The sequence below is a fragment of the Xenia sp. Carnegie-2017 genome, unplaced genomic scaffold (genome assembly GCF_021976095.1).
Source record: "Xenia sp. Carnegie-2017 unplaced genomic scaffold, XeniaSp_v1 HiC_scaffold_19, whole genome shotgun sequence".
Classification (NCBI taxonomy): domain Eukaryota; kingdom Metazoa; phylum Cnidaria; class Anthozoa; order Malacalcyonacea; family Xeniidae; genus Xenia; species Xenia sp. Carnegie-2017.
In genome coordinates this window covers 6,476,160-6,498,749 of record NW_025813481.1, presented here as the reverse complement: position 1 = coordinate 6,498,749, position 22,590 = coordinate 6,476,160, and the positions used below count along the sequence as shown (strand labels likewise).

Here is a 22,590-nt window from a genome sequence, read left to right as displayed (position 1 = left end):
TTCTTTTGCTAATGGAATAGGTTTGAGTTTGTCACTGTACATTTCTGTCCCTCAAAAATCGACTTAAAAAATCTATGTAATCGCAAAAATTTATGAAACAACTTTAAAAAATATGTTGTTGCCATGGCAATAACAAATGTACGAATAGATGAAAATGGCGAATTTAGTTCAAAAGAAGAACTTAAAATCGACTGAAATTTCCTGTTAACATGACCTTTTTGCCGTAATGTCCGGGCTGCCATTCAATAAAGAAGTTATAGCAGAGTCAGAAAAATGTAGAAATGAATCATTTGGTATGAATCAGAATGAAGAAACGAAAACAACAAACGACCAACGAACATCAATAAATGATATTGTTTTAAAGTCGACAAATGAAGTGGTCAAGGCTCTGGAGAAAGAGTTAAATGAAAGAAAGGAAAAGATTGTTACTTCATTCCAGCTTATTGAACTAAATAATTCGACTAAAGCCGTAAGGAAATCTGCTTTCAAATCAAATTTTGTTATATGGAATCGTGCCGAAGAACAGTAAGTCATTATAATACCAAATGCTTTTGAGTTTTTGTCATTCGCTGTAATAAATAGACCAAACCCTTTGTCTTATTTAGCTTTTCCAATGGAAGTAATGAAAAAGACAATGTAAAATGTATCTCATCGTTAACAAAAGCAATTTCTCTAAAGCCAATGGAGTGTAAATACTACATCAAAAGAGGAGAAAAGTATTTACAAATATGTGATTTTCAATCAGCCATATTAAACTATAAAAAAGCGTGTATTCTCGATCCAGATAATGATGAACATTACTCCAAGTTAGCTTTGATATATTACATAAAAGGGCAATGTCTATTTGACTATAAAAATTATGAAGAAGCATTGAAGAGTTTTTCTCGAGCTGCAGAAATGAAGCCAGATGTTCTTAGTTATCACACTCGAAGGTGAGTTTTTGATTTTTCATCATGTATATTCCGGATGATCTGGCATTAACAAGGAATAGTGTTTTTCTTTTATATCACACCAAGTCTGAAGTCATATTGTTTGTTCAATTTTATAGTGTTGCCTGTTTAGCTGCATTACAAAGATATGATGATTGTTTGGCTCTTGTGAACAAAAGATTAAATATTGAAAGTGATAATAGTGATTTGTTAATAATGAGATCAAGACTCCATCAATGCTTTGGCAATGTATGTTTCACATTTTTCTATTTTTTTATGTTTGTCAGTCTTTATACCAATACAACTGCTCTTGTTTCCCCTAGGATAGCTTTTGTTATTACGATCTCATTGAAGCACTTCAGCTTGATCCAGAACATAATGAAGGTAAAACAATGTTGGCCAATGTAAAAAACAAAGCTGAAGAATTAAAACAGGAGGTGAAAATCATTCAACACTTTAACGTCTCAAAATTATTCTTCCAAGTTTTAACATGGTTCCTTTTTTTAGGGCGTAAAGCTACAAATCCTTGGCAACTTAAAGGAAGCTTTAATAAAGTTTTCTAATGCAGTCAAAACAAACCCTGAATCTGTTGAATATCTTATATATCGGTAAGTTATGATTCAAAGTTGTTGAAAAGTTATATCATGATAAATAAATTTTGTGTTTGCTTGTATCCTCTTAGTGGAGCTGTGCATCGACAGTTATCTAATTTCAACTCTGCTATTGATGACTACATTCTTGCAATGAGCAAATCAGATCATGATTCGAACAAACAATTGTATAAAGATGCTAACAAGCAACTTTTACTCTGTTACAATGACTTTGCCGTGGAGTGCTTCAGGTAAATGGCTAAGTCAATAAAGGATGAAGTTTAGTTCATCATAGTTCATAAACTTATTTTGCTCTTATCATATACAAGGATTAAACTTCATGAAATTTTCTGCTTCAATTCTTCTAAAGCAAAGGTTTTTATGACGAAGCAATAGTTTTGTTAAATAAAGCCATCAAAGAAGAAAAAAATGAGAAAGGACTTTACATCAATCGAGGAGGTAGATACGTTAATGATTTAAAATGTTAAAGTGAATGGTTTGAACCAGGGAATATCGTTATGTATTTGTAGATGTAGATCGTCCAGGTTAGTAGATTCCTGAGAAGGACTGTTGTTGTTGATGTTGACTGAAGTTTCTACATCCTAAGCAGTTCAATTAAAGATGACTGTCACTTTTTGTGGTTAAATAATAAATTTAAGACTGGCGCCAACAGTCCTTCTCAGAACTCTAGTACCATAAACGATCTACATGTACAGTAAGTTCCTCGTTATTCGTACAACACTCATTTCATTCATTTGTAGATTGTTTCTTCCGAACGTTTGAGTTTAACTTTGCCCTCAACGATTACAATCAAGCTTTGGAACTCGATCCAAAAGATTCCTCCATTAAAGTTCGTCTTTCTGTCGTGTACAACGAGCTGGGCTTGCTTAGTTACACGGACAAGAGATATGATGATGCATATCAATATTTTGACGTAGCTATAGGTTATAATCCTAAAGTTGCCATTTATTATACATCAAGGGCTCGAGCTCGTTATATGTTGGAGGTGAGGAAGTGACGTAGATACGAACACGAATCAATGATTACACAATTTTTCAAAGGATATCAAGGAACGATGTTGTTTTTCTCTACGTCTTTGGTGATCTTATAGGACTATGAAGGTGCAAAATATGATGTAACTTGTTGCCTGTCTTTGGAACCGAGCAATCGCAGTGTCATGTCGTTGTTTTCAAGACTTTTTCCTCAGAAATCAGTTCAGGATGTTTTAGAATCGGCGAATGGTATCGAAGCAGCAGAGATGGTACGAAAAGCAATTAGTAGCAGCTTTCCTTCTTTGATACCGAATTATTTGCTTCAATTTAAAGGTAGAATACTTTTAAATGATGATAAAAACGATCGTTTTTTGTACTAGAAACAACTTCTAACTAATATATTATTCAGGTAGCAAAGATCTTTCATTGAAGACAGTGTTGCCGCCTATAAATGAACAAAAACTAAATACTTGTCTGACTGAGAAAGATTTTTGCATGAACAACAATACTACGCTGCAGGTAAGTATTGTTCTTAATATTTATATCAATGGAATCCTAATCCAAGGTTTACAGATACTGTTTTATATGATATGCTAATTAAGTTGAGAAATGGAAAACATGATTAAGGTGTTTCGCTAAAAACATTACTCGCAATAGGCTTAGTCAACTTATTATTACTATTATATTTCTGAATTATTATTTGATCCTAATCCATATATATATATATATGTGCTGCATCAATGAGATGTTTTTTAAAAGGAATTAATTTACTGTGGCTTGATCGCTTACTTTGGGTTATTTCAGTCTTTAAGAAAAGTGAAGAAAACCTTTATTGATCGGAAAAGCTTACACCATAAGGGTAAAAGAGTATCCAAAAATGGAATGAACAAACAGCAATCAATTCAGCGGCATCCTTTTGGGAATGGTGATGGTATTGACAAACCAGTTGTTAATCACAAGACGAGTTTTAAGATTGGAACGAAGCAAATTGCATTTATGAAGGCATGACAAAAAAAATATAAGATTATATATTTTTCTAATTGAGAAGTATGTTTGTTTTATTGTTTGGTCATAGTCAGATTAGTTTGCATCCACTTACAACTTTCCGTTTAAAAACGAACATTGTTATTTTGCACAATTCCGGGAGTTTTTTTACGGTGCAGTAGAAAAACGAATGTTTTAAAAAAATTTTAAACTTTCTCTATAAACTATGCATCAATTTACATTTAATGTAGAACATTTTAATTATAAATAGAACATTTTTTATATTTTATACGTCCATAACACTTGACGTTTTGACGTTCTATTCACTAAATCATTACTATTCTTATTGCAATGTTTATTTTCGCTCATCCATGTTTTATTATTGTTTAAAGCGTGATGTAAATCGCCTTGAACGGTTTCATTACTGTTTAAATCATGATTTACATCGCCTTGAACGGTTTCATTACTGTTTAAATCGTGATGTACATCGCCTTGAACGGTTTCATTACTGTTTAAATCGTGATGTACATCGCCTTGAACGGTTTCATTACTGTTTAAATCATGATGTACATCGCCTTGAACGGTTTCATTACTGTTTAAATCATCATGTACATCGCCTTGAACGGTTTCATTACTGTTTAAATCATCATGTACATCGCCTTGAACGGTTTCATTACTGTTTAAATCGTGATGTACATCGCCTTGAACGGTTTCATTACTGTTTAAATCATGATGTACATCGCCTTGAACGGTTTCATTACTGTTTAAATCATCATGTACATCGCCTTGAACGGTTTCATTACTGTTTAAATCGTGATGTACATCGCCTTGAACGGTTTCATTACTGTTTAAATCATGATGTACATCGCCTTGAACGGTTTCATTACTGTTTAAATCATCATGTACATCGCCTTGAACGGTTTCATTACTGTTTAAATCGTGATGTACATCGCCTTGAACGGTTTCATTACTGTTTAAATCATGATGTACATCGCCTTGAACGGTTTCATTACTGTTTAAATCGTGATGTACATCGCCTTGAACGGTTTCATTACTGTTTAAATCATGATGTACATCGCCTTGAACGGTTTCATTACTGTTTAAATCGTGATGTACATCGCCCTGAACGGTTTCATTACTGTTTAAATCGTGATGTACATCGCCTTGAACGGTTTCATTACTGTTTAAATCATAATGTACATCGCCTTGAATGGTTTCATTACTGTTTAAATCATCATGTACATCGCCTTGAACGGTTTCATTACTGTTTAAATCTTGATGTACATCGCCTTGAACGGTTTCATTACTGTTTAAATCGTGATGTACATCGCCTTGAACGGTTTCATTACTGTTTAAATAATGATGTACGTGGCCTTGAACGTTGTCTTTACTGTTTAAATCGTGATGTACATCGCCTTGAACAGTCTCTTTACTGTTTAAATTATGATGTACGTCGACTTTAACGATTTCATTTTTCATGTTCTGTGAATTTATATCAGTTTTCTCACATGGTTGTTTAAGAAGTCTTTCATTCAGTATTTCCTGGTCGCCTTCATAGATTAAAATAACCTGGATTTCTTCTAATGAATTTTTTTCATTCATATGTTGTACTGTTTTCACCCATGTTATCCCATCACCTTTTTCTCCAATGCTTTCAACGGAATAATGAAATGCTATGTTACTGAAGGAACTATTACTTGACGTTGCCTTTTCTTCATATGATTGTCTTGTGTCAAGTAGATGTTCATGACTATCACTACAGCTTCCTTCCTTTTCGTTAATTACATCGTCGATCTGAAGTCTGTTTTCATCATCTTTCACTAGTATGTCGTCTTTTTGACGACGTTCATCGGAGCGATATTTCCGTGCAATTTCAAAATCCATTGTGTTAAGTCTTGCTAGAAGTTCGTAAAGACTGGACTTTTCGCTTGTGCTGCTAATACTAGAACGTTCTTCCTTCTCGGGTATATTTAAATTTTTTGTATTATGTTTGTTTCCTAGTTTATACCGCGGCTTTGTTTTCATGATACCGTTCTGTTCTGAGGGATCTGAAGTAAAAAATATGCTTCAAAATCTACATATTGGCATTCCTTATTCATTCATGTTATTATCATTTTCACGTACCGTCGGTGTTTTTAACTTTGGTAATTTCAATACCAGGTACAGATTTTCTTTTATATTTAAATTTCATGTTTCTCATGTTCATTGATGCTTTTCTTATAACATCCATCATATGCCCCTTTGCGGGTTTTCTTTCCTTCTTCGTGTTACAATAACGATTTGCCATTTTGAATGGTTCGTCTTCACTGCAGATACTGATGATTAGTAGTGCTGTAATAAGTGTTAGAGCGACTGAAACACACAGTAATATTGGTATGAGTAAAGCAAGTAGGAGTTGCAGTTCTGTATCATCCTCTTTTTGAGCTGTAAAAGAAAAACATTGTTGAAACTATGATTGGTTCAACCAACATAAAATTTCTACCTCTTAAATATTCGCATTTAGTATTTTCTTCATAAAAGTAAAAAAAAGCCTTCGATAATTTCACTACCTTTTTTACAAACGAATGGAAGCATATAACCACAGTCAAACGCCCTCCAATAGCCATTCAGATCCATCATAACGCAACCGCTGGCACCTCTTCCTTCTTTTCCTGGTAACCAGTTGTTATAGACGCCTGTTGTTTTTGATACTGCAATCCATATATAGCTCTGGGAACCCTGTATGTTAGCCAAAGTCCTGATAAACATGTTTTCACTGCTGCTGTGTATATTGACTAACTCAGCTTTCGTTGAGGAACAATGTTCATTGGCGTCGTGATTATTCCGTATTGCTGTCGTAACTTTATAGCAATTCTTATTGAATTGGAACCAGTCCTCCTCGCAATCTCCTGCAATACAATGTATGTATTATTAATTGATTTTAAAGAGTCGGCCTGCATTAGTTTTTCGCTGTTCAAGTTTTGAAGCAGTTACCTTTGTTGAAGTTGTAACTAGCCAAAGAAACCTCTTGGCGTGATTTTCTTAAACCTTTATCTTGTCTAATATCGATATGTGAAGCTGTACAGTTTACAGGAAAAGCTGTAACTTCCCAGAAAAACATTGCGGTTGTAATGAGAAAGGTGTCCACACACATTCCTCTTGCAATATGATAAAGAAATATAAATGTTACATCTGTAGCTAAGTTTCCGAACCTTCCTCCCTCCCACATATTTCTTAAGAGCTGTTCGCTAAAGTGACTGCTTTTTCTTTCTTTCGCGGTGATCCCCATTAAGCATTCTTTTTTTCTATCCATTTCTTGTAACGTTTTATCTTGTTCATTAGGCATGCGCAGAGACGTGTAACACAAACCAAGAAGCATTATGTATTGCAATAATGTAATGTACATATCCCATATGCGAGCTCATTGGTTATCAAAGTCCTGCGGCACACCTAGACGAAAAAGAAGACATATATTGAAAGAGAAGTATAATTTTGATTTGTCGTGCGCAGATAATAAAATAATGAAACTCGATATAAAGAACTAGGGTATTCTTTTTCATTTTCTGTTTCGTTTTTGACTTTGCCCAGCAATTACTTCATTCATTCTTCTTTTGAAATTATTCATTGAAATGTTACCACACTATGTTGCTATAAACAATTCATCTACACAGAACATTTCCTGACCGCGCATGCGCATATTGTTAAAACACGTTAAATACAAGTTCCCTCCATCGTTTTTGCTAGTAAGTCTTTCGCTGAGCAATCAATCATCAAAACACTAAAATAATCAATTACGAAGAAAAGAGAGTGAACATCAAATCAAGCTGTTGATTCTTGAGCCAATGAAAACAACGAATAAAACATTATGTCAAATTAACAACAAAGTATTTATGAAGCGACTATTAATCATATTTAATGATTACAAATGAAAACATGTTCGAACAAGCGAGATCGTATATACTACACTACATCTTAAATTCAGCATTTTCTTAAATGAAAATTGTTGCACACGCCATATGTAAGAATCGCTAATGTAGAGAATTGGTATATAAGTTTTACCCTGAGGATGATCCTTTGCTAACGACCTGCACGTTAACACGATTATTTCCTAACGATTTCATTGGATCATCACGCATTTCTTGCAAAAACATTTCATATTTTACGTTATCAAAGTCTGAAATGTTTTTATATGACGAGTCCTTTTCTTTTTGATTAATTTCGATGGAGCAGCATCGTATTCGTTTATTTGTTATTCAGTTTATCTAATGCACACTTCCACATAAACGCTCAAACGAAAATGCAATTATATTGTAAATTTTATCAAATCGATGACTATTTTTTATTGCAGCAATACTCAAGTTATCTTAAGAAATCTAACAGTCTGAGTGAAGACAACATTACATGAAGATTCTCAGCGTTCTTGTCGCTAATCTTCGCTCGTTGGAAACAGGAAACTTAAAGTCATAAATGAATCATGACTTAGATAAATTTCACAAAAACTTTTGTTTTGTGTTTCTATATAATTTGGCTACTTTACTGTTCATGTAACTCCTCAACAAATTGATTCATTCAATTCTTTCCCATTAAATGACTTCGCGAAACTTGTACATTTTCATGGGATCGAGACATCACCGACGTTAAAGTCTTACGCAATGCAATAGAAATGTAATATATGTTTATCTTGTCAAGTTCATACAGGCGCAGCAAGCAAAAAACTCATAAAATAAATGTTTATCCAAATATTGCTTTATCATGTACCTGACGAGGTCTCCAAAAGACAAACTTGCAGAAATTCACTCGTGCTGAGAGTACAGTTATGTGTTTGTAAGCATTATGTAACTAGCTCAGTGTTATCCTATTTTAGATTCAGGACAATCTTTAAATCATTTAATGATTTCAAAGGTTTCATGAATAATAGAATTTTGTCCTACCTTCACTGACGTAAAACGCGATCACTTCGATTCTGATTTTTAAATCCATTACTTTGTGCTTCAATTATTTGTTGTTCTTTTTCAACCATTACGCATCTAGGACGATTTATTTTCAGCTCGCATCGATTGTTTCCTTCTGTATTTTATTTCAAATTTTTAATCTGCTTTATACGCGTATTTATGTAATTAAACATACATGATACTTTGGCAAAGATTTATTTAAATTCACCGGTCGAGTTGATGTTACAGCGAAGTCTTTTGTTCGAAAAAATGTGTTTCTCCTGTATTCAACGAGAAGGCATCGACAGCAATCATCGAAAATGTTAGTTTTCTAGAAAAAACTTACAGCTTGTTATCGTGGCGATAAAATTTTTCTGACAATTTGTCCCGTTCTATATTCCACCCACTCGGCTGTCTGTCTCAGTATGTAAATTTGAAATGTCAATGCAGTATACGTTTTATCCTTAGGACGAGTTTGCGGCATGTAGAAACGAGACAGTTATTTTCACTCAGCATTTTGCTTTAAGCTATAAAAAATGACACATTTTTTTCTCGATTAAATGTCTTGTATTTTATTAGTAAATATGCAAGGTTAACCTTGGTGGAGCCAGTGGCGGATTACTAAGTACAGGGCCTGTAGGCTAAGACAAAGTTGTTGGGTTTTAAATTTGGTATCTATTCCTTCCACTAAGTTCAGTCTCTTGATGACATTTGCGTTCCTTACGCTCCTTTGCGTTTGCATTTCCCAGCTTGTTTTTGTATCTCATAGTATCAACAGTAAGGAATAAATTGAAAGTCGAAACTGGGAAAACCCATTACTTCATGAGTTCTGATTATCGTGCATTTGGGCAGTAGATTTGTAGGGTTTTTAACAGCATAAACGATCTAAATTAAGAACATTTAACTAGACCGTAATGGGAAAAAACAAAAAACTAATTATGTCTAGATACAACGGGCCTCTCGAAAGCCCGGGGCTTTAGGCTTCAGCCTATTTAGCGTACTGAGTAATCCGCCCCTGGGTGGAGCGGTATAATCATCGCACCATAGGATGGCTCTCTCTTCAATGGAAACAAATGAAATGTATATTTCTGTGGAATGGAACGCGGTGAATAGTTTACTTTTAAGTAAAAAGGAAAGTAAAAAGATAAAAAAACGCTCTTGAATTCGTTATGCTGACAACTCGTTTTTTAAATTTCTTATTTAAAATTCCTCATCACCCAAAATGTCATAGGTTTCAACATCCTCGTCATCCATCAACGTATCCAAAAACGTCCCAACTTCTTCCTCAATATCCTCAACAGGTTCACCACTAGACGCATCCATGATACCTTTGCGTCCTTTCGATTTTTGGCAGAGTTGCGTCATGTATCCTGTCATAAGTTTACGTATATTTTCTAGAGTACCTGGTTCTAACCAACCATCGCTTTCAGTACATTCACGTTCCTGTTGATAAAAAAATACACATAAAACAACGAGCAAAAGACTGAGTTTCTAAATATTCTTCATCCTTTTATTCATTACACAACTATTCTCTACCCATTGCTGTTTTATTGCTTGTAAACTATCATTTTTGACAAGTGAACAATTTCCATAAAAAGACACTAGAGTCAGAGGCTTTGGAACCTACAGGTGACTTTTTTTTAGTGTGGTTGCACCTTGTTGGAAAACCATCCACAAATTCGACTCCTAGTTTAAACATTTCTGATATGAATGGCAGGTTTTTGAATTTGTACAAATTTTTAAAATCGATGAAAAGATTTTTCACGACTGACATCATGCAGTTAAAAGACGAAAATCAGATTGAAAATAACTAGTATTGTTTGTGATCAAATAAAAAGCACGAAACATCGTGTCTATTTAGAGTTAAACACTTTTCATTTTACAAAACATTGTTCTCTTTTTGTCCGCAGTCAATCCATACGGACAAACGTTTTCAATTTACCTTTCCATCATTGGCAGAGATGAGTCTCTGTATTTCTGAACATCTTAAGTCACACAAATGATAAATCATCTGACGAGCAACTGGCGGACGATCTGTGTAAAAAGCATACGGCAAGAATTCTGATTCTGATGTAGTATTTTCAGTGCTTGTACTCGCGTTCTCTCCTCCTACCGAAGAACTCTCTACTCCCAAAGGTATCACAGGTTTTTTTATATTCTTCTGAAACCGTGTTGTAAATGAAAATTCACTGCTGACGCGTGTTACTGGAGGCAATAATTTCATGTTACGAAGATCTTTCTTTGAACGGAGTCTGAAGTCTAATTTTTGATAGCTACAAAAAAATAAAGTTTAGATATTACTTCGAATGTTCATGCACTGCAATTTACGTTCCTATGTACAGACATGTCATACATTTTTGCTGCTGCATTCTTTCTAGGATCATAGCCAAACTTCGTCCAAAATGTCCTCCATGGTCCTCCTATCCAATAATATGCCACACAAGGTAAAACATACTTTACTCTGTTTGCCTTCTCTCCCATATGACAAATGATTGCGCGTTTTGACCATATTGGTCTGATGTTGAACATATGTTCGACTATATCCAGGCCATCATTATTAAAACGTTTCAAAAGCTCTTCAGCGCCTTCTTTTGGTTGATCTGGTACAGAAACCACATGAAAGTTGCAAGAGATCACCATAGAAGGGCGAGGTTTTCGAAGTGTCGCCCCAAGACTTCTAAAATATTAATGCAAACAAAAAAGCAACCTATCAAACATGGTCTCCTCATTTTACCATGAAATGGTCATTTACTCACTGATCATTTGCTATTGCAGGTTTTTTGCTTTTACTGCCCGGGTCAGATTTATATTGATAATCAAATGGATGATCTAATCTACAAAATACAGGTGGTGGAATATGTAGTGGAGTGGATATATCAAGGATCTCACTGCCACAAAGATCATTCAGTAAGTCAGGTATATCTGGTGCAAGGTACTGAAAATCCATTAATCCTTTGAATCTATAATTTAAAACACATCAGACAAAGTTAAAGTCAATAAATTATGTACCTATGTACGTATACAAAAGTTCAATTGCTGATATAATGTTAAACATACTTAATAACAGTGTCAATTATTCCCAGTATTTCACACTCGTATTTTATTTCATCTTTACCATTTATCTTACGAGTCTTTCTCTTCACTTTCATAAGTAAATCTGTGACTGGATACTTGTCGCCAAAGCCTTGGTGGCAATATGGGTCATTTGGTCTAAAAGATATCCCTAATCGTCGCAAGGGATCCTTTAAAGTTGAATTGATCTGTGTTTCACCACCAAGCGTATTCAAGCATTTAGAAATGTTATTGATGTATCCAGGAAATTCAATGCACACCAAACGTTTCTGTTGGGTTGAAAATGTAATTGGTAGCCTTTCATCAAACTCATCTGGTGTTGTTGTCTGATCACTCATTTGGCTATTTTTCATCAGCTGTTTTCATTGCTTAATATTACTTATTCCAGGCATGATTTAAATAAATGACTAATATCAAAAAGAAATTTCTCAGGGATAACAAATAACAATGAATGTTTGAAGTTCACCAAGAATGAATGGATAATGATGGATAATTATTGATATTGCGCAATACTCAACATGGCCGAAGAAAAGGCGCTGAAATTTAAAATTTTAGCAAAATGTAGTCGTTCTAAAGCCCGAGTATCTATAATTTCCCTACCACATTATGATGTTGACGCTCCAGTATTTATGCCTGTTGGTACACAGGGTACATTGAAGGGAATGACTTCTTATCAATTGGAAAAGATTGATTGTCACATAATTCTTGGGAATACATATCACTTGGGAATGAGGCCTGTTAGTAAAAGTTTGTATCGTAAAAGTTGAAATGAGATTTTTGATGATGATTTCCGAAATTATTTTCAGGGAACCGATGTCTTAAAGAAAGCCGGGGGTCTGCATAACTTTATGAATTGGAAACGAGCAATGCTGACTGTGGGAAATTTTTTAAACAATGTAATTTTTTGTGAAGAACCGAGCCCTTTGTTGAATGGCTCTTTGTGTTACTCTAGGATAGTGGTGGCTTTCAAATGGTATCATTGTTAAAACTCTCAGAAGTCTGTGAAGTAGGCACATATTTTACTTCTTACGTCTTTGGGATTCAATAAATTCCTATTTCTTTTACATATATTGAAGTTTTCATATTTTATTACTGACAAGGAAGGAGTGAAATTTCAAGCTCCTCATGACAGTTCAGAAATGCTACTAACTCCAGAAAAATCTATGGAGATCCAGAATGCAATTGGAGCGGACATTGTAATGCAACTTGATGATGTCATTAGCAGCTTAACAACAGGTCCAAGGGTAGAAGAGGCTATGTATAGATCAATTAGATGGTTGGATCGCTGTATAAAAGCTCACAAAAGGCCTACTGAACAAAATCTGTTTCCAATTATTCAAGGAGGACTTGATTTTAAATTGCGAGAAATATGCTGTAGAGGTGACACAGAAAAAGTGTTTATGATCTACCTACAATCTAATTAAGATTATTGTGTTTTTGTTGTGTGTATATTTGAACAGAAATGGTGAAGAGAAATTGTCCAGGTTATGCTATTGGAGGTTTAAGTGGTGGAGAAGAGAAAGAATTATTTTGGAAAACGGTTTCATTGTGTACAGATAATCTTCGGAGGACAAACCTCGATACTGCATGGGAATTGGGTAAGGGCATGATTAACTGGAATCATGAAGAATTTAGGAAGATTCTTTCAAACTTCTTTATTCATTGTAGATACACAATTGATTTGATTGTTTGTGTTGCTTTGGGTGCAGACATGTTTGATTGTGTCTATCCCTCAAGGACTGCAGTAAGTCTACTAAATCTTCATTTCACTTTGACAAAGTTTTGATAGCATGAGCAACAATTTTATGTATTTTCTTAGCGTTTTGGAACAGCATTAACTGCAAATGGACCACTCTCATTAAAGCATCAAAAATTTGCATTGATTTCACTCCTATTGAAAGTGATTGTTTATGTTCAACATGTCGTAACCATACACGCGCTTATGTTCACTCTTTGTTCAATCGTGAGTCAGTCGGCTGTCATCTTATTACTACACACAACATATTTTATCAGGTGAACATTAATGATTTACCCTATTCATACTTCATGTTATACCTACCCCACCCCTCACTGTACCCCCATCTCATGACTGCTTATTGGCTGTGTATTTTTTTGTGGTAGATTTTTCAATTTTTTTTTTGCTTACTAGATGAGACTTATGAAAGAAATGCGTGACAGCATTATGAATGATGAATTTCCCAAATTTGTTCGTAAGCGTCTTAATTCACTGTATCCTCAAAGGAACTTTCCACCATGGGCTGTGAATGCTCTGTCGTCCGTGCAAATTGATCTCACTTGAAGTAGATGAAGGCTCATTGGAGGAGATGTGCCAGGAAGACAATCCTGCGCGAAGACAAAAAATTCCTTACGCAGCTGACTGAAATTAGCTTGGAGTACTCATCCCAAAGGATTATTTATGTATTATACGTAATTACTGAGAGACAGAAATAAATATACCCCTAGACCCCAGTTACACGTAGCTGTCACAAGGTCACAATTAAGCTGGTAATGCGTGTCATTCATGCGAGAACGCGAGTTTCCACGCGCTATCTGAGCGCAATGTGCATGCTGGGAAGTTTCTTTTTCTTCGCCATTTTTACTTTGCCATTTTCTTTCGTTCGTGAGTAGATTCATCGTACTTGTAAAGGTAAATACCATCCTTCAATTATTAATTTAATTGAATACATCGTTTCGTCTTTTTGGGGGGATATTTTAGTGGACGAATATTAGTGGCAACTTTTGTCGTTTTATGGGATACATGTGCTATTTTCAACAATTTCTCAGCATTCGCATATTTCAATAATGGCTGCTGATCACGAAGATGGCGATGTTTCTGAGTTGTTGGATTATGAAGAAGAAGAAGCAGAAGCCCCCAATGCTGTTGGTGCCAAGGATTCAAAAAAAGATGTGAAAGGCGCATATGTCAGCATTCATAGCTCAGGATTCCGAGATTTCCTGTTAAAACCAGAATTGTTGCGAGCTATTCTCGATTGCGGTTTTGAACATCCAAGCGAAGGTATTTCTAGTGTTTTATTTGCTTTTTATAAAAAAATAACTCAATAATTAAGCGTTTTCTTGTTTTTATAACCTCTTAGTTCAGCATGAGTGTATTCCTCAAGCTATTCTTGGAATGGATATTGTTTGCCAAGCAAAAGTGGTATGGGAAAGACAGCTGTTTTTGTTCTCGCCACTCTTCAACAGATTGAACCTGTGGATGGTCAGGTCAGCGTTATTGTGTTGTGTCATACACGTGAGTTGGCATTTCAGATTTGTAAAGAATATGAAAGGTATGTTGACAAGGCTTGAGAAATGAACTAGAGCAAAGAAATTATTTATAAGTAAAACTCCATTTAGATAAGATGCATTTCCCCTCTTAGGTTTTCAAAGTACATGAACAGTCTCAAAGTTGGTGTCTTCTTTGGTGGCATTAATATCAAGAAAGATCAGCAAACCCTCAAGGCTAATTGTCCTCATATTGTGGTTGGAACTCCTGGTAGAATCCTAGCTTTGGCTCGTGAAAAATCTCTCAATATGAAACATATAAAGCATTTTATTCTTGATGAATGTGATAAGATGCTTGAACAACTTGGTAACAAAAAGATGTCTTGAAATGTTTTAATGCCTCCCATGTATTTACACAGTTTTATTTTTAGACATGCGTCGAGATGTTCAAGAGATTTTTCGTACTACTCCACATGAGAAGCAAGTGATGATGTTCAGTGCTACACTTGCAAAAGATATCCGACCAATTTGCAAGAAGTTCATGCAAGATGTAAATATGTCAATACTAAGTTCCTTCATTCATCTTTACTATAAATCTGCTTCTTTATGTCTTATTTCTGTGGTTGAAATGGTTGGTTACTGTTTTGGCTCATTATCTCATATGAAAGGTGTTATCATCCATTGTTCTTCTTTGGTTTGCTTTTTTGTGTGAAGCTTTCTTCTTGTGGAGTATTCTTGTGTTGAGATGCTTTGTGATGGGTTTATTGAGGGTTTTCTTGGTGGCTATGAGGTTTTGGTATTGTGAGAGCTGCCTGAAGATAAATGATATATCTGGTTGGCCAAAATTGCTGAATTGGAAATTATGTTTCTATGAGCTGTTGCTATATATTGCTTATCCTTCAAATGGCCAAACTCTGCCGTTTGGTGAATGCCATGGATGTTAAAGATGGTGAACAACCATGTGAAGATGGTGATTGTTATGAAGATATACTGTCTCCTGTCTGGCAAGTTCACAGTTTCTCTGGACGTGGAGAAAGTGCTGCACAGTTGCCTGAGATTCCCATGAAAGCCTTTGCTGATTGGAATCACATGGAGTATTGTATACATAAATTAAGAAAGTACTGTAGCTATAACGAATATTTTGTTTGTGCTTCAGTATTTTCTTATGATCTGTATGTTAGGATAATTTTCCCCTCTAAATAACCTGTTGCTATTCTGCATTTTGCATAATTGGAGTTTATTTCTGAATATTTTAAATACTTCATGTAGTTGTTTTTGTTTAACTTTTTACTGAAATGTTCTACCATTCTAGCCCATGGAAGTTTATGTTGATGATGAAACCAAACTGACTCTACATGGTTTGCAACAGTACTACGTGAAGCTTCGCGATAGTGAAAAAAACCGCAAACTTTTTGATCTTCTTGATATATTGGAATTCAATCAGGTCTGAAAAGTTCTTTGGTCTGGAGCCTAGTGAATTCTTAAATTCATTTCCAAGTCATCTTGTGCTGATGTACAATTTAATTTAGGTCATTATTTTTGTGAAAAGCCTGCAAAGGTGCATGGCACTTTCACAGTTATTGGTTGAACAAAATTTCCCTGCCATTGGTATTCATCGTGGAATGGCACAAGAGGAAAGGTTGTCACGTTATCAACAGTTTAAAGATTTCCAAAAAAGAATTTTGGTTGCGACAAATCTGTTTGGTCGTGGTATGGACATTGAGCGAGTTAACATTGTTTTTAATTATGACATGCCTGAGGATTCGGACACATACCTACATAGGGTAAGTTGTGAATTGTACTTGTAATGAACAGCTTATTTTGTTTTTAAGTTAATCCATTTTAAATGAATTTTAAAGGTTGCTCGTGCTGGAAGATTTGGTACAAAAGGTCTTGCTATTACCTTTGTTTCTGATGAAACTGATGCCAAAGTATTAAATGACGTTCAAGATAGATTTGAAGTGAATATTGGTGAATTACCTCAGGAAATAGATATTACTTCGTATTGTAAGTATTTCTGTATTGTGAAATTTTAGTGTTCACTTCAGACTTCTTCAAATAGTTGTTATTTATTTTTAGTGGAGCAAGCCAGATAAGTTGAACATCATTTGGATCCAATGATAAAGAACACATGTCATTATCTGACTGAACATCAGTAATTAACTAAGATGATATGTTTTTATTTTACTTGGAAATTTGATATTCTTAGAAATATGTTTGGTTTTAAGCTTTTGTAAAATAAGAAAAGTACATTTGGCACATTGGTGTTTTATCAACATATTTCATGCTAAATATACTTCCTGGGAAAAACCCTGCATAATACACTTTTTAATAACACTTGTATGTTTGGTTGTTGTGATTTCTATGCCATGTTTTATTTGAAGATTTTTGACATCAATTGGAATTTCTTTTCTTCTATATCATTCATGTTGTTTTGTAATTGGATCTTGGGTGAAAGTTCTTTTATTATAAGATTGTACTTGCTGTTACTTGTAATTTGTCAGTAAACCCAGAATAGAATTTGACTCTCTGACTTTCTATTTTGCATCAGCCATTTCATAACACCCAAATTTCAATTAATAACTGTTAAAATGTATCAACACAAAGTTTGATAAGAGTGACCTCATAACATGAAAGAAATTGTTTCTTTATAATATTGTAGAAACTAGTTTAGACAGGTGGCTCCTGACACATTTACTTTGTTGTGATGGTGCATACACATTTCAAGATGAGATAAATGCAGTTATTTTTTTGTTTCAAATGATCTGTTTATTTAGTCATTTTCTCCATGAATATGTTTTACTTTGTGTAATAACTTCAGCTTTACAATGTAAACTTGTATTTTGTATGATTTATTCACAATACAATGGCCATACAATGCAAATATACTGATTGTTTACATTTAAAACAATTGTAAATGGTTGAGTTTTGTGAATTGTTATATTCTCTAAAAAACTATTTGAGGAATTGGTTACAGCAGCTATTACACAGATTTCCTATCAGTCATAACTCGTACAATCGTACCAATACCTCCAATGGCCACAACCTAGAATTTAAAAATCAAAAAAATTGTATATCATCTTGTTTTAAGGCAATTTTATCTCCATGTCAATACCTTTTCATGCCACGTTAAAAGGATGGCACTAGCACTGTCTGACGCTTGAGCAAAACCTCGATATATATATCGCATTAATATATCTACTTCTTCTTTATCAAGGACTTTCAATCCTGCATCAATTTCACTTGATTTGAAGGCTTGCAATACTCTCATCACCAAATTAAATGCTTTGTCCTAAAGCAAGCAAAACAGTAAAGAATGTGGTCTTTAGGAATGATAGAAGGGGGGGGGAGTACTAAATCTATATTGCAAATTTTTATAAACTTACTTTAGCAGCTTGATTCTTTGAAGCTATTGGAGGATTACAGAGTGTTGCTTTTAAAGCGTCTTTATTGTTTTTTCTATGATCAAGTTAAGAATTTCTTTGGCTTTCTCACAAAAACAACTTGTCATAATTGTACGTTATTCGTAAGAACAATTCTTATAGTTAACTATTTATATTCTTTGTAAAATTGCAACTGAAAATAATTTGAAAATTCATTCTCTCAACTGACATAACAAACATAAATTTAACTGTAAAACTACAAGAAAGCGTTTCTTTTGGTGAACGAAAAGGATACTGTAAAATCAAGCTGTTCACTTCGCTTTCATTTGGCCCGCTATCTGTGCCATCTTCCCCCTGCTCATCCTGAAAAAGATTTTCGTCCAATTCATCCACATCTACTTTCCTAAATTGTGTTGACAACGATGCTTTGGCCATTTTTTACCAAAAATTAAGTGATAAACTTCACGATCCACCCTTCGCAAGTACTTCCTTGCTAGACTTTCGGAGTTCGGATCTTCGGGAATTTAGTAAATATTCACCCCCCTGTTGTAATGTCATTTCTCATACAATGTGACGTCATCTTTTCTTTTAATAATTTACGTCATTAGACGCAACTTATTCAAATCAATCATGTCTGCGAAGATCGACAAGTGCCGTAATCTCACTATATTTTTAAGAATTTTTTCGAAAGAAAAGTACAAAGTGAATGTTTCAGCCGACATGAAAGTTTTTGAGCTGAAAGATATTTCTGAAGAGAAAACAGGACTGCCTCGGTATGCAAAACTGCTAATTGAGAATTGATAGCATAGATTTATTCATTCATTCTTTTTGTTTCGCAAAAATTTCAGACAACTTCAAAGACTGCGCTATATAGATGAGTGCGACATGCAGGACGATGCAAAACTTTCATTTTATCATCTTACTCCAAGTGCAGTGATAAACGTGTGCTTTTGGCCAGAATGGCGACCATTATTTCGAGCAGTTTTTAAAGGAGACTTGCAAGGTGGAAAGGACTAGCAACGCTTTAAAATCAAATAATCACTACATTATTTTGCTTTGGTTTGTTGTTTCACATTTATATCGTAGCTATGCTTGATTGTGGTGTCCCAAGACGTCAGCCAGTCAACACAGACGAGCGCGGACTAGACCGTATTGAATCTGATGTTGCAAATAAAGGATCCGTTGCTCTTTTTCTTGCTTCTCACAGGGGCTGCAACAACATCGTACAGGCCTTGTTAAATGCAAAATGTCGAGGATTTGATCCTCAGCCATCAGGTCGAACACCGTTATTGATGGCCGCGAAAAGTTCGAAATTTGAGACTGTTGATCTTCTTTTAGGTATCTTAAAAAATATTTCAGTAAAACTATTTTTAGAGGAAAAATAAGATAAAATTGATAATGTGAGAAATGTAAATTCTGTGTGGATCTTCTTTATTTCTTTCTTCAAGGTCGTTCCAGCGGTACTTCACGAGCACGTTCTAATCAATATGATGCTGTCCGTGAAAGGACTTTAAAGTCCTTGATTGGCTTGCTCGAAAAGAAAGGGGCATGTAAGAAACTCTGTCTTATGATGAATCAACCGCGATCAAAGAAATCGACGCATGAAAGTCAACCAAATGAACATTCATTAATGCTGCATCAAATGTGTGATTCTACAAATCCAATCTGGAGGAAAGGTTAGTATACGCATTGATGTAGCCCACCTTCTTATTTCGTCCTGTTACGCAAATTTATCTAGGTTCATTCGTCGCAAAAACAATAGATTTAAGATTTTGCCCCTAGCATGACTAAAAAATTTTTTCACCACTGACCGCTGTATATCACTGGGGTATTGGAGTGTTTGCTGCAGAATTTCTCCCCAAAGGCACGCGCATCGATACAGATCGAGAGCATATATCTATGACAAAGAAGCAAGCTCATGCCTTTTTTGAAGCTGTTTCTAATAACAGACAACGGCAATGGTGGTTAGAGCATATTTATTGTCTGGATGGTTTGATGAAGTTTGATATGGAAGAGTTTGATACAATGATGGTTAATCATTCTGATGATCCTTCTGTTGTGACTAGGGAAGATGGATGGGACTATACAACAAGGGATGTTCAAATTGGTGAAGAATTGACAGAAGATTACCAAACTTATGATTTAGTGTGTTATTATGATGAATTATGTATAAAATATGGAGTGATATGATTTAGAGAATATTGGAAATAGTTTAGGCGAAATGATTTATTATAATTCCTCTTTCCCTTTTGTCATTTAAGGTCCCTTTGGCCAAATATACGTCTGTCATGTCAATCGAATGAAAGAATATGGTTTTGGGTATCATAAAAAAGTTAATGTAGAGCAGATAAATTGGAAATAAATTTGTACATTTTGGTTTATATGTTATAGCTTGTGTATACATGTTACACCAAACTGTTTTCCGATGTTTTCCTGTTGATTAGAATCTTATTCTTTGGTTGATATGATGACATTCTCACATTCATCATGTTTCATTGGTGCTACATGAAGTTGCTGTAAATAACCTGGTACAACTGCTGTTCACAAGTATCTTAAATTTTAAATTTTTAATTAAGAATAAAAGACACAAAATGGCGGCAAATTCAACAAACCATTTGAGCACTTTCAAAAAAAGATGTTCATAAAAATAGAAGGTGCACCTTTTGAATTCTGCTATTTACTAGTGAAAGAAGTACTGATTACTTCATTAAATTATTTCGTTTAAGTTCGCAGTTTCAAATATCACGAAATCAAATTATGTGGAAAAAATGACGTGAGGTGGGTCAGTTTTATTAACACATATAGTTATTTACTTATAATTGCCTGAGATTTATAAATTTAACAGAGTAGTTTAGTATGTCCTAAAGATATTCTTTGGGAGCTTATAAAAATGTGAATACTTTGTTGTTCATATTATTTACAAATTTTACATGTATCTGAAGTAAAAATACTGTCCACATGTCTAGAATTGACTAAAGCTTTCCCAGTATATGCCCACGCAATTATTGCATAAGGCAAAGAAATATGCCATTGCGCACGCAGGAATGTAGAAAAACGAAAGAACGATCATGTGTGTTTAATTTAATTTGTAATCACATGCTGCGCTTGATTTAGCAATGATTTCATGTCGTTGCCAAACTTTTGCGTATTTTGTAACAAGTAAAACAAACTATCCCTGTCCTAAACAATACAACTGTACTAACGAAAATAAAACTTTCAAGAACGAGTGAAAAAGGCTAAGAGTAATCGCTAATGTCCAAATAAAAGAGAATATGAAATTTATTTTCGTGTCAAAATACCTGAGTTAGTAAAACGGTGAATTTATCGCCCAATATCGTTGAAAGGTCAGTGCAGCGATTGTTTAGACACTTGCAATGACCGATATAAAATATGGAATATGAAATGATTTTAAGATGGCAGAAGCGATAATTAAAGACGTTCAGAGACCGTATCTTCACCAACATGAACGTAGATGGCTAGAGGCTCAGCCAAACAACCAACTAATAAATCTGCGAAAGCAAGATTCAACGTGAAAGAGTTAAACTTTGTTCTTAATTCCCTGTTACGATGAAAAATAATGACGAGACAAACCAACAGGTTGGTTTGAACTGCAACCAGGCATCATTAGTAAAGTGGATATGATCGCTGAAGTTTCAGACAACTCTATTGGCATTGTATCATTGATGTTGGAAAATTTTTCTAAAAAAGCTGCCTAAACTCTTTTTGTGTCCGCACGTCCTTTGCTGGCGATTTTTATTTGTAGCTTTTCATCTATGTTTTGACGGTCGTTGTCTTAAATTTCGTGAATCGTTGAAATAATAAAGATGACTCGAGTCACGTGAATAGTTAGTGTGCATTTTTATTGCCAGTGGCAAAATGAAATACGTTGAAACAGAAGTTTGTAACGATCTAATCTTTGGTAACAAGCCCATTCCTCCTTTCCAAAAATACTTTTCTTTAACATGTATTGGCAGCATTGTCAATATTTTAAAACACTTCAATAACATTTACGTCGGCTAAGCTCTCTGTTACTTGTTGCCCCCCCCCCCGCTGGCTAACCTGTGTTATAGAAAATACGGTTGGTCATAGATGATTGATGATTTTTAATCATCCTAATGAATACTATCTAAAACATACACATATTAGAAATGTAAACTTGTGTTAACTTGTATTTTCCTGTTGTGACATATACGCCCAGTCAAATGTTATACTCTTACAATTGTTAATAATAATATGAACACGTTGTTTGCAAGCCTTTTCATGTGACTTCAGTAACTCCTTGCGTCGCATTCATCGAAAAATTCGTGTTATCAACATCTGCAGAAGATTTCTTTAATCTGAGAATCACTTTAAACGCGGAACGAAACTTTTTGGAGCGAAACCCGTAGCAGAAGAAATTCACGCTTGAGTTGGCGATGACGAACACGAACTGAAGATCGCGAAACGCGTGGATGGTATTGCAACTGCAGCTTTTACAAAAATTCATGGCGTATATAAGGATTGTTGAT

The 22,590-nt window shown here is 34.6% G+C and overlaps 9 protein-coding genes and 1 long non-coding RNA gene across 10 annotated transcripts in view; 5 read left to right on the top strand and 5 right to left on the bottom strand.

Annotated features, from left to right (window-relative positions):
• Positions 1-73: 73 nt before the first annotated feature.
• Positions 74-3,795, top strand: LOC124439273 (tetratricopeptide repeat protein 16-like). The gene is made up of 11 exons (XM_046989498.1): positions 74-525; positions 606-932; positions 1,049-1,178; positions 1,253-1,366; positions 1,437-1,537; positions 1,612-1,770; positions 1,890-1,978; positions 2,281-2,525; positions 2,631-2,844; positions 2,921-3,030; positions 3,316-3,795. Exons 1-11 carry the CDS (start codon positions 227-229, stop codon positions 3,517-3,519), a joined length of 1,992 nt encoding a protein of 663 aa, XP_046845454.1. The 5' UTR covers positions 74-226; the 3' UTR covers positions 3,520-3,795.
• On the bottom strand, positions 3,721-6,595 carry LOC124439370. The gene is made up of 4 exons (XM_046989594.1): positions 6,469-6,595; positions 6,045-6,383; positions 5,620-5,919; positions 3,721-5,543 (listed from the first exon to the last, which is right to left on the bottom strand). The coding sequence occupies exons 1-4, from the start codon at positions 6,593-6,595 to the stop codon at positions 3,775-3,777; spliced, it is 2,535 nt and encodes an 844-aa protein (XP_046845550.1). The 3' UTR covers positions 3,721-3,774.
• Positions 6,596-6,745: 150 nt separating this feature from the next.
• Positions 6,746-8,533, bottom strand: LOC124439279. Its single transcript, XR_006946336.1, has 2 exons — positions 8,406-8,533; positions 6,746-6,924 (listed from the first exon to the last, which is right to left on the bottom strand). It is a non-coding gene; the product is annotated as an uncharacterized LOC124439279 (long non-coding RNA).
• Positions 8,534-8,949: 416 nt separating this feature from the next.
• Positions 8,950-11,929, bottom strand: LOC124439194 (general transcription factor 3C polypeptide 5-like). Its single transcript, XM_046989426.1, has 5 exons — positions 11,463-11,929; positions 11,162-11,365; positions 10,759-11,082; positions 10,348-10,678; positions 8,950-9,848 (listed from the first exon to the last, which is right to left on the bottom strand). Exons 1-5 carry the CDS (start codon positions 11,828-11,830, stop codon positions 9,606-9,608), a joined length of 1,470 nt encoding a protein of 489 aa, XP_046845382.1. The 5' UTR covers positions 11,831-11,929; the 3' UTR covers positions 8,950-9,605.
• Positions 11,930-11,992: 63 nt separating this feature from the next.
• Positions 11,993-13,978, top strand: LOC124439556 (queuine tRNA-ribosyltransferase catalytic subunit 1-like). Its single transcript, XM_046989811.1, is given in 10 exon segments — positions 11,993-12,214; positions 12,284-12,352; positions 12,430-12,483; positions 12,578-12,857; positions 12,938-13,039; positions 13,042-13,075; positions 13,146-13,221; positions 13,297-13,354; positions 13,357-13,490; positions 13,627-13,978. Coding segments are annotated over 10 exon segments (1,176 nt in total). The 5' UTR covers positions 11,993-11,995; the 3' UTR covers positions 13,777-13,978.
• Positions 13,979-14,056: 78 nt separating this feature from the next.
• LOC124439553 (spliceosome RNA helicase DDX39B-like) lies at positions 14,057-17,036 on the top strand. Its single transcript, XM_046989808.1, is given in 10 exon segments — positions 14,057-14,124; positions 14,262-14,493; positions 14,573-14,623; positions 14,626-14,764; positions 14,855-15,066; positions 15,131-15,249; positions 16,012-16,143; positions 16,229-16,483; positions 16,559-16,706; positions 16,779-17,036. Coding segments are annotated over 9 exon segments (1,287 nt in total). The 5' UTR covers positions 14,057-14,124; positions 14,262-14,279; the 3' UTR covers positions 16,796-17,036.
• Positions 17,037-17,445: 409 nt separating this feature from the next.
• LOC124439557 (actin-related protein 2/3 complex subunit 5-A-like) lies at positions 17,446-18,613 on the bottom strand. The gene is made up of 4 exons (XM_046989812.1): positions 18,378-18,613; positions 18,086-18,158; positions 17,815-17,991; positions 17,446-17,745 (listed from the first exon to the last, which is right to left on the bottom strand). The coding sequence occupies exons 1-4, from the start codon at positions 18,515-18,517 to the stop codon at positions 17,683-17,685; spliced, it is 453 nt and encodes a 150-aa protein (XP_046845768.1). The 5' UTR covers positions 18,518-18,613; the 3' UTR covers positions 17,446-17,682.
• A 99-nt stretch (positions 18,614-18,712) lies between these two features.
• LOC124439369 (ankyrin repeat domain-containing protein 60-like) lies at positions 18,713-19,763 on the top strand. The gene is made up of 4 exons (XM_046989593.1): positions 18,713-18,855; positions 18,931-19,085; positions 19,169-19,420; positions 19,531-19,763. Exons 1-4 carry the CDS (start codon positions 18,713-18,715, stop codon positions 19,761-19,763), a joined length of 783 nt encoding a protein of 260 aa, XP_046845549.1.
• Positions 19,764-19,913: 150 nt separating this feature from the next.
• Positions 19,914-20,463, top strand: LOC124439559. Its single transcript, XM_046989815.1, has 2 exons — positions 19,914-20,189; positions 20,344-20,463. Exons 1-2 carry the CDS (start codon positions 19,982-19,984, stop codon positions 20,442-20,444), a joined length of 309 nt encoding a protein of 102 aa, XP_046845771.1. The 5' UTR covers positions 19,914-19,981; the 3' UTR covers positions 20,445-20,463.
• Positions 20,464-22,168: 1,705 nt separating this feature from the next.
• Positions 22,169-22,590, bottom strand: part of LOC124439555 (histamine H2 receptor-like) — a 1,654-nt gene continuing 1,232 nt past the window's right edge. The window contains 1 exon segment of the mRNA XM_046989810.1: positions 22,169-22,590. This exon segment is cut by the window's right edge and continues 431 nt beyond it. Within this exon segment, the coding sequence (XP_046845766.1) occupies positions 22,341-22,590 (250 nt within the window). The 3' untranslated portion in view covers positions 22,169-22,340.